Below are 10,386 nucleotides of genomic sequence, written 5' to 3' on the forward strand. Positions count from 1 at the left end.
GAAAATATATCATGAATGTTGTAACCAAGCACCAAAAAGAGAAAACAGAGGTTCAGACCACACTCAGAACATCGAAACATTTTAACTTGTTTTCAGAATAAAACTCTAAAGCACATCTCCAATTTACTACATGATTATATCACAGTGAGGTGCGTGTCCATGTCCATTCACAGGATGGGTGGGAGGTGTGTGTGTGTGTGTGTGAGTTATTTTTATCCACCTGCTAGTTAGGTAGAGAAGCCCCAAGCTGCTATACTCCTCCCTTGAGATAATGAGATCGTTTTCTCAAACTTAACTTTGTTTTTCCGAGTTAACGACATAATTAATTGGAGATCTGGAGATAATGGTACAACAGTCGTCGTTAACTACATAGCTGACCAGCTTCCACACGCTGGACACTGATCAGCACACTGCCACCCTCTGTGTGATGGGAAAAGGCAAGGCTCTAATTATTAAGGTCTTACATTTCTAGAGAAAAGTATCCAGATATTTCAGGAAATTGGAGGAAATAAAATGTTAAAGGGTTACTTCACAAAAATCGATAATTGACCAATTTTCTACTCATCATCATGCCAAGGAAGGGTTTGGAGAGATTTTGGAGTCATCAAAACGCTTTTAAAGTTCCAGGGGGGGTCCGGCTGGCAACGGATTTTCATATAATGGCGGTGGATAGGCAAGGCAAGGCAATTTTATTTGTATAGCCCGTTTTTACAAACAGTTTGTCTCAAAGGGCTTTACATGGCATCGTAACAACATCCTCTGTCCTTAGACCCTCACTTCGACTGAGGAAAAACTCCATGGAAACCCTTTTAACAGGGAAAAATCGGAGAAACCTCAGGGTGAGCAACAGAGGAGGGATCCCTCACCCAGGACGGACAGACGTGCAATAGATGTTGTTACAGACAAGAAAACAGTTTACAGTTTGTCACAGAATGTGCGAAATATGGAAATGTTAGCAGGAGTTGATGAAGGCAGTCTCTGCTGAGGGGGGGGGGCTGGCCAGCTCGATGGGAGGACTGGGTGGTAGACTGGTCCATGGGAAGGGAGGGGAGGCCGGTCTAACAGCAGGGGAAGGGGTGGGAGGGGGGCGATGCAGGCGGCGGCTGGTGCAGAGAGATGGAGCTCCGGTGGATCTGCGGAAACACAGAGAGAGTGCGAGACACCAAGGCCAAACTACGAAGTGCAGCAGAAAATGACAGTTCAAAAATATACTGAGGAGAGGAGAGGAGGGGAGAGGAGAGGAGAGGAGAGGAAAGGAGAGGAGGGGAAAGGAGAGGGCTCTGTGTAACCAGATGTGTCCCCAGCAGTCTAAGCCTATAGCAGCGTAGCTATAAAATGGTTCAGAGCTACCTGAACCAGCCCTAACTAAAAGCCCTGATAGTGCTCACTTTTGAATCATCCAAAACACACACGATGAAACGTCCAGATACCTCCATACTGCTCGTCTGTACTGACCCAAGTGTCCTGAAGCCACGACGTGCAAAAGGTGTTCGGAAAAAAATTTTTTGATCTCTGTTTTGAGCCTTGTTGTAGCAGCAGCTCCCAGTGGCTCTGTTGAAGTTTGAGTGCATGCTGTGAGATGTTCGTTCATCATCGTAAACCACTGGATGTATGATGTAAACATGTTGCCAGCCAGACCCCCTCTGGAACTCCAAAAGCGTTTTGATAACTCGAAAGTTCTCCAAACCCTTCATGACGGTGAGTAGAAAATTGGTGAATTATTGATTTTGGATAAAGTATCCCTTTAAATGTATGGCCTCTCAAGACTTTGTTAATATACAAAAAACAAACAAAAACAATGGACAAGACAGCCTTGGTTGGGGGAAAATTTTGTTCAGTGTTGATTGACTTTAGTTTTAAACAGCTACCTGACTTTAGTTGTCAAGACAGCTACCTGTTTTGTTTGATAATAAGGTGAGTTTGCTTGCTTTGTTAACATTAATTTCACATAATTTACATGTTATTGTACGTTAATCTTTAAATGGGTCCGTCACTCTTTGTTGTAACCCTATAACCCTGTTGTGTTGTGAATTTTTGCAGCTCATGTGTTGCACTGTGTTGAGCCCTCAATGCCACCAGGTGGATAAATAAAGATATATTACTAAACCCTTGGCCACAAGATGTAACAGCACAGGAAATGAAGCTGTGGCCACAGCAGAGGGCAACATGTTGACCTTCATCGTGTCAATGTTACTGTGAAGGAATTTCACATTCCTCTGCAAACCTACAGTATTAACTGACATTAACGCTGTAATTCTCTAAAGTGTAGTAAACAACAATCCTCAAATGTGTTTTACTGCCTCTGATGATTCAGAGCCTCCTCGCTCTTAAATTGTAATTAAGAAATACCCCAGCACTTACCTCAGATAATGGGCAACTTATTCCACAATGGGCCCATGTTGCTGCAAGTTTTTGTTCCAGCCAATCAAGGGCACACAGTTTGACCAATCGATTGAATGAGTCAGGTCAGGTGTGCTACTGCTTGGTTGGAACAAAAAAAAACAAACCCTGCATCCACATAAACCCTTTTTGGAATAATTTGCCCATCCCAAGCTAGATGGCAGTTGTTGGGTGCTAAAATGTAAAGTGCATACAATAAAAAAAAGTTATATGGTGATACTGATATATGAGAATAAATATAAACTCCAACACAAAGCAAACATAAATACATCTTTAACTTAATGATGACGATCCTTTTAATTTTATTACTATAGAGGAATTATGAACAGGATAGTTGTGAGCAGGAAATCGTACAGTGTTCTTTAATCTGTGAGATCAACACTAATCCCCAGTTTCCAGTTACCTGCCAGAGTTACTGGATGCACTGTGGTCATAAAGGTCAACAGATAATGAAACTGTATCAACAAGTGGAACAAACACATGAAGCTTGAGGAAAATAACTTTTATAGAAATGATTTTATACATTTTGTAATGACACACATCCGCTGTGTGAAGAGTAACAGATGATCTAAAGAAAACAAAACCAACATGGATAGTACACTATTTAGATGGATAAATGTCAAAGAAACAATGAGGATAGTTGGAGTAAGAGGTAGCTTCTCTTTCAGGATTATTGCAAAATAATATACATAGATACATTCAAACAGCAACTACAAAAATAAATATGATAGAATAATATTTCTCTACTGTGTTTGGCAGTGACAAGAATAGACTCAAAGGACCCTGACGCTGCACAGACGTGTCTCACAGAGACTTGTTGCTCCGACACTTAGTGAAATCATTTCTTCAGCTCTTCATCTTCAGTTCCCATTAAACCACAACGACACCGTGAGGTCACGTCTGTCCAGAGCCAGGGCCGTTGTCTAACAGCTCTACACGATGCCAAACTGAGCCAGGTCGCTCAGCTCCATGTCACCAAACGCCTCCCAGGGGCAGACCACTGCAGAGTCTGCAGGACAGAGGGAAGAAGATGAGGAAGAAGAAGAAAAAGCTGAACCTGGAAAAGCTCCTGCTGAACATAAATCCACCTGTCTAACAGCTGCTGCTCAATTCTGCTATACCTAATTATAATAATTATTAATGTATCAGTTTTCATCAGCACTTGTATCATTAGGAAAAACAACAGTTACAGTTACCATTACTAATATTACCATTGCAGTATTCATCATATGCACTTATGCACATATGTTTTGCTTGGTCTTGTATAAAACTTGAAAAGTTTAATTAAAAACAACATCAAAAAGATTACTGTAATTTTTTTATTAGGTCATTTCCTTGTTTCTACAATAAACCAGGCACCATTTCTGAAGTTTTTCTGCCACTGTCGTGTCTCTGTAAATACTGTCATGAAGAAATGGTCTAGACCAAGAAAGACCCTCACCTCCAAGACCTTCCATCCCTGGGACGTCGTTGTCGAACCTGTTTTGAGAAAATAAACGGAAACCAAAATTACTTTTTTCCACAAAAGTCACTGTTGTTGGTGGGTGAAGATGAAGGTGAGCAGGAGACAACTGGACTCACCCCTTCTGTCCAGCTTTGGGAGCCTTGCTCTTGAACTGCCTGGCCTCCTTTTGCTTGAACTTCGGGGGGGCGGCCTTGTTGCCTTCACCTGCTGCTGCTGCTGCGTTCATCTTGGAGACTGGACAACACAAAGAAACATACAAACAGACTCACTATTTATCTGTTTATGTAATTTCTAACACCTTTCATCGTCATGCTTGTGCTGCCTACGTGTCATGAATGCTCTCCATATTTTTCTCCTAATCCTGTTAGAGCCTAAACCAGAGCTCAGGTGATTCAGGGTCACAACATATCGGAGGGTCAGGGATCAGTATGGCTTTCGAAATCTGTGCCCAAACAAGATTTCACTAATCCATGTCAATTTCTGGTCAGAAACTGGATTATGACAAGGATTATAATCTATTTTTCAAAGATAATATTCATCTGATTTTGCAGCTGAGCATCCCTGAGCCTGGTCACCTGACCACCTCCAGAGAAGCCACATTACAACGTCTATACATGAAAATTGTGATCACACACGTTCACACTAATGACACAGAAAATATCCTCTGGTCATTTCAAAATTATAATTTAAGATAATAAGAAATCTGTAGTTAAAACTGAAAGATTGTGTAAATGATCAAAACAAAGTTTGATTGAAGAGCCGTACAAAGAAGACAGTTATATTGATCATGGGAAAACATCAGATAATTTAAATAAATTTTTGTTTGTTTAAGTTTACAGTATACAGTATAAATCACATTGTTCTCTTCTTTATCTTTAGATATCGGCCGTCAGAGCAAATATCTGTGAAAATGAGGAAGGAGATGCTGAAGTGACAGTTTGGTCTCTTCCCGCAACCTATACTCATGTTTTGTCAAATTAAATGTGTGAAATATTATGGGAAATATTAAAATTAAAGGATATTTAAGGAGATTATTGGATAAACAAGTTAAACGTAGTGTCATATGATTTATCAAAAATCGATATTTCATATTGAAAATCAGTGAGGATTTTGCTTTGCTCATCTCCTGCATTAGACAAACAACATTTTTTTTTAAGTGTTAACACTATAAAATACAATTTGTTATACTTTAATAAGAATAAGGCATGAAGAATGAGAAAGATTTTTTTCTTCTTTATTTATTTTTTGCTACTGTTACATTGTTTCACTGTTTTGTTGACTTTTTAAATTTCATCTTCATTAATTCTACATTTCATTTTATGGAAAGCACTATTCAAAAAGTTCTGTACAAATAAAGTTATTATTATTGTTTATTATTATTAATGATAATTGTTATTATTACTAATAACAATAATAATAATTACTAAAGATTTACTAAATGAAGCTTGTGCTCATTGTAGAAATTGCACTTACTTGTTTTTCTGGTTGACTGGGCGTCAAAGAAGAAGCAAAAAAGCAACTGCAAGACAAAGATGAGTCCTCTTTCTTCTTGCAGTGTCTGTTGTGTGTCCTCACAGGTCTTCCCCCCTGACTTTATAGCTTTGGTTTAACCCCCTCCCTCACTGCTAGGTGGAAACATGTTGGTCAGAAGACCACAGGGGCGAAGGGGGTATTTTGAGTGAAGGCTTACAAGTGAGGAGTAGGATAAGTCAAAGATAATCACAGGGACATGAGAGACTCCTATGTACATTAGCTAATAGCTGTTCAGATAATGTTTATGTCACATACTAAGATGTCCTGCAGGAAAAAATAAACAATAGTAGAGACGATTTTACATATAAATTATATAAAAATTGCAAATATTTAAAATCTCAAAATCCTTATTAACATTTGCACAATGATTTAATCTTCTATGTAAAGAACTTTGAACAACTTAATACTTATCCACCCAGGTACCTCATTTCTGTCGATTATTCTCATGTTCCTTATGGTATAAGTACAGATTTTTTTATGTATACTGATCATATTGTATAGGTGAATATGCATCAATCTTATCTCTTTCCTCTTCATGTTCTCCTTTCCTAATGCAACAATAACATGACATAACCCCCCATGGTGATCAATTAAGTATTTGATTCTAAAAGAATTAAGGATTGTGTAAGCCTGATTATTAAATGATACAATAAACAAAACTCAATTAATGCATGTGCTCATTAATTTACAGCAGTACAGGTCGGGTCCATGTGAGGTCACCACTGTGAGAAATCAGAGGATTACTGGTCATAATCTCACTCCGTGGTTCAGGCTGTAAAGTCAAGGGGCAACATGAGACCTTCTGCATAACATGGAAGATATAAGTGCTAAACTGTATGAGACGTGTTCGGCTTTCAATGATCCAATGAGAAGCATCAAAGCGGTGATGCAACTTGAGGAACACCAACCATGTGAGTAAACAACAGGCTTCATAATGACACACAAACACACCAAAAATACCAACTGTCATTCCAAAATGACTCAGTGACAAACACACAACTGATGTGACACATTTTTACACTAAACTGACGGTGAGGAATTTATGTAAAACATCAGATTCTATATGTAGGCTACAAACTATAACATAGGGGGTGATAGAAGAGGTTTAGATTCTAAAGATGCAAGAGCTTTAAATGCTATGGTTGGTCCAGAGTCCTTTTAAGTTCTTTGCAAAAAAAACATCTCATGAATTCAAAGTGCTGCTCCATTGGAGTGTCTGAAAAAATACTATGATAATCTGTGGACATTCAACCGATCCTAAAAATCAGAGCGATCCCATTGTGATGCTATGTCTCCTGTCTCACAAATACAAAAGGCTGCAGCTCTTAACGAATTACAGGTGCTGGTCATCTGTGAGTTTTAGAATAGATGTCAGAAATTATTAATATATTTTCAAGTAGGAGTACAGTTCTCCATGGACATGCTGGTAGAAAGTCCTCTATGATATGGTTATTATTGTAATATATGTTATATAGACTTTTATGTTCAATGGTTAAAAGTGCTGCCTTTTTATGTTTTAAATTAGGGAAAGCTCTTTGTAAAATTGTTTCAAAAAGTGCAAATTCAAGTCATTATATTATTTTATTATTATAAATATATAGCCTACACAAGATGGACTCATCAGAGCCTTAACAACACACCTTTAAAATATGTTTTGATAGTAGACTGTGAACAGTTAATCTATTGGACTAATACAAAGTAAAGAGTTGTTTACATTGATGTACACAAACCATTTTCAGTGTTCCTTTTACAGTAATTTGACAATCACACACAACACACTCTGCATAGTATGAGCTCTTAACAGTGAATCGATTAATAATTTAATTTGTATATTTTAGTGACTATGACTGAACATTTTCATTTTACATAATCTATGAAGATTACGCAATGTAAAACTGACAACAACCACGTCTGCTTTCACCTGAGCTGGATTATCCATAAAGTCACTTGAAAATACACCCACGCCTCCAGCACAGGCTTGATGAATGAGTGGATTATACACAAGTGTGTCTGGTGTATAAATGGTGGAGGTGAAGACAGAGAACTTTTCAAAGTGTACAGCTCTCCTCTGGACGATGTGTTGTTATAGGAACAGATAAATAGAGACAGAATAAGAGTTGAAGTAGAATCTGATTGATCTTCGAGCCATTTTTCTTTCTTTAATGGTTGAAAGTATATGATAATCATCCAAATAATATAGCACTAAATATCAAACTCTAAATAGAAAATAAATAATAAGAAAACAAAAAAATGTTGTTTATTGAGAAAGTGACTTCTGGTCCTTCTACTGACATATGAAAATGTATCAGTTATTTCTGAATTTAATTTAATTTAATGAAGGACTGAATCAGTAACACACAAAAGCTTATATCATCCGTTTGTCTTGCAGTCTGTGAATGGCCGGTAGGCACGTGCAGTGGGCTACACCTTTGGGTAAGCAGTCAGAAGTAAATGTTAGAAGTTGTGTATCAATGTAGTAAGAACGGTTTAACTGGTGAATTAGGCATTAAAAGTGTTATTCTAAAGTATAACCAAAAATTTAACTTCAGGAAGAGTTAGTTCTAGATAGTAGACAACTTCTTCCTTGTGTCTCCTCCTTGTTTGTGTTTGTATTTGAGCTGTGGTGTAGCTCACAGTAATCTCTTTACTATAAAGACTCATTATCCTTTAACTGAGGGTTTTTAGATCATCTAACAGTGTCTGAACTCCCTCTAACCCCTTCCACCTATAGCTCTTTAAAACTGTTTCTTTCATTCTTATTTTTTACTTGTTTTATGAACATATAAATGTGACATAAAATACAAATGTCAGGGCACAAAAATAGAGTATAAACACTTTTGTCTTTAGATGCATCGGTGACTTGAAGCTTTGAGTCTTTACAGTTATTGGCGATATGATTTCTGTCTTAGTGGATGTAACAGATGAAACCCATTGTACGTGTTTGTTTTTTTCACGCTGCAGAAATGAACACAGCAGCAGCAGGTGAAGGCACCAAGGCTGCCCCCCCCAAAGTTCAAGCAGAAGGAGACCAGGCAGTTCAAGAGCAAAGCTCCCAAAGCTGGACAGAAGGGGTGAGACATTATCACTTCACCCACTGTAGTCCAGTCATTTTATGGAAAAAGGTTGAACAAATTGCAACAGAAGCAAACTCAACTGATTTTGTATCCTCAACATGACCTGAGTGAGGGAAAAAAGCCCTGAAGAATCCCATTAGGGGAAAGTTTCGAAAAAGACCCAAATATAGCCCATTCATACACCTATTAATTATTTTTCTCACGTGAATAGGGTACATTTTTTACCCTTTAGATATCTCCATAAAAATTACTGAGTTGATTACTTACATTAAGACAAACAAAAAATGTATTACAAGTTTTTTGAAATTCTTTGTTAACATGAGCAAATTTGCATACATTTGCATAAATTCCACCGTTTTTACGGCGTAAGGTGCTGTGGTGGTACCAGCTTGAAAATTGGAATGAGTTAACTCCAGAGCTTCATAACGGGACCTGTGTATTGTCTTGAAATTTTGGACCAAGTCACAGAGTTTACTTTCACCTTCGTCAGCTTACCAACTGTAGCTTTAATGAGCCAGGGCACTTAGGCTACCATGTAAAACGAGTGCTTCCCGCAGCAACGGATTCTTGAAAAATTGCAGTCATCTTGAAATTTAAAGTGGTTTCTTGTTGGTTGACCGATGGAGTCAACTCATTCCAATTTTCATGTTGGTACCACCACAGCACCTTTATATACATGTGCCGTCAAAACGGTGGAATTTATGCAAATTTATGCAAATTTGCTCATGTTAACAAAGAATTTCAAAAAACTTGTAATACATTTTTTGTTTGTCTTAATGTAAGTAATCAACTCAGTAATTTTCATGGAGATATCTAAAGGTATAGATTTTACCCTATTCATGTGAGAAAAATAATTAATAGGCGTATGAATGGGCTATATTTGGGTCTTTTTCGAAACTTTCCCCTAATGGGATTCTTCGGGGCTTTTTTTCCCTCATTCAGGACATGTTGAGGATACAAAATTAGTTGAATTTGCTTCTGTTGCAATTTGTTCAACGTTGACCCCTTTTTTGTCTTAAAATTACTGGACTACTGAAGATGTGACTCCACATAGCACATGTGATGATTTCAATACTTGTTTACAACAGGTTTGACAACGATGTACCAGGCATGGACGGTCTTGGAGGAATCTTTTTTTTTCTTCACAGTAATGCATCACACACTAGTCTACGTTAGTAAATTACATAGTAGGAGAAAGTCTTCTTTTTACTGTAAATGTATAGATTTGCTCATTGGCCACTTTATTAGGTACACATGTTCAGCTGCTCGTAAAGACAAATATGTAACAATGCATTTAGTCAAGTAGACATGGTGAAGATGATCTGCTGAACTGAGCATCAGAATGAAGAAGTGATGTACAGTAAGTGACGCAGCATGGTTGCTGGTCTGAGTGTGAGATTTTCACCACAACCATCTCTTGAGTTTAACAAAGAGCAGTCCCAAAAGAGAAAATATCCAGTGGCAGCAGTTCTCTGGGAGAAATTAACCTGTTGATGTCAAAGGTCAGAGGTCAGAGGAGACTGTCCAGACTGGTTGAAGCTGATAGAAAGTCGCCAGTAACTAACTTCAGGATAGGAGAGTCTCATCATGGATGTGCAGCTGACAGATCTGCAGCAGCTGTACCAACACAGTGTAATGTATGTGTCATTATAGACCAAAAGACTGGGGAACGTTTCCAGCTCCTTGTTGAATCTTTGACACCAAAATTACGTAAAGCAGTTCTGAGGCAGCGCGCTAAACCTGGTGCTAGCAAGGTGGACCTGATGAAGTGGCCGGTGGGTGGATTTGTGAAATTGATCTGTTTGACCCATTTGTGACTTGGTCCTCTGTCCTGCAGACTCTGCTGTGGTCTGCCCCTGGGAGGCGTTTGGGGACATGGAGCTGAGCGACCTGGCTCAGTTTGGCATCGTGTAG

The 10,386-nt window shown here is 38.3% G+C and overlaps 1 protein-coding gene and 1 pseudogene across 1 annotated transcript; one reads left to right on the forward strand and one right to left on the reverse strand.

Moving 5' to 3' along the window:
- Nucleotides 1–2,770: 2,770 nt before the first annotated feature.
- LOC146990136 (retinal cone rhodopsin-sensitive cGMP 3',5'-cyclic phosphodiesterase subunit gamma-like) lies at nucleotides 2,771–5,508 on the reverse strand. Its single transcript, XM_085769345.1, has 4 exons — nucleotides 5,339–5,508; nucleotides 3,982–4,099; nucleotides 3,842–3,879; nucleotides 2,771–3,409 (listed from the first exon to the last, which is right to left on the reverse strand). Exons 2-4 carry the CDS (start codon nucleotides 4,089–4,091, stop codon nucleotides 3,333–3,335), a joined length of 225 nt encoding a protein of 74 aa, XP_085625471.1. The 5' UTR covers nucleotides 4,092–4,099; nucleotides 5,339–5,508; the 3' UTR covers nucleotides 2,771–3,332.
- Nucleotides 5,509–7,794: 2,286 nt separating this feature from the next.
- On the forward strand, nucleotides 7,795–10,386 carry LOC146990137 (retinal cone rhodopsin-sensitive cGMP 3',5'-cyclic phosphodiesterase subunit gamma-like; annotated as a pseudogene).

This window comes from Trachurus japonicus, chromosome 3, assembly GCF_045865225.1.
Source record: "Trachurus japonicus isolate A0001 chromosome 3, Traja_1.0".
NCBI classification, from domain to species: domain Eukaryota; kingdom Metazoa; phylum Chordata; class Actinopteri; order Carangiformes; family Carangidae; genus Trachurus; species Trachurus japonicus.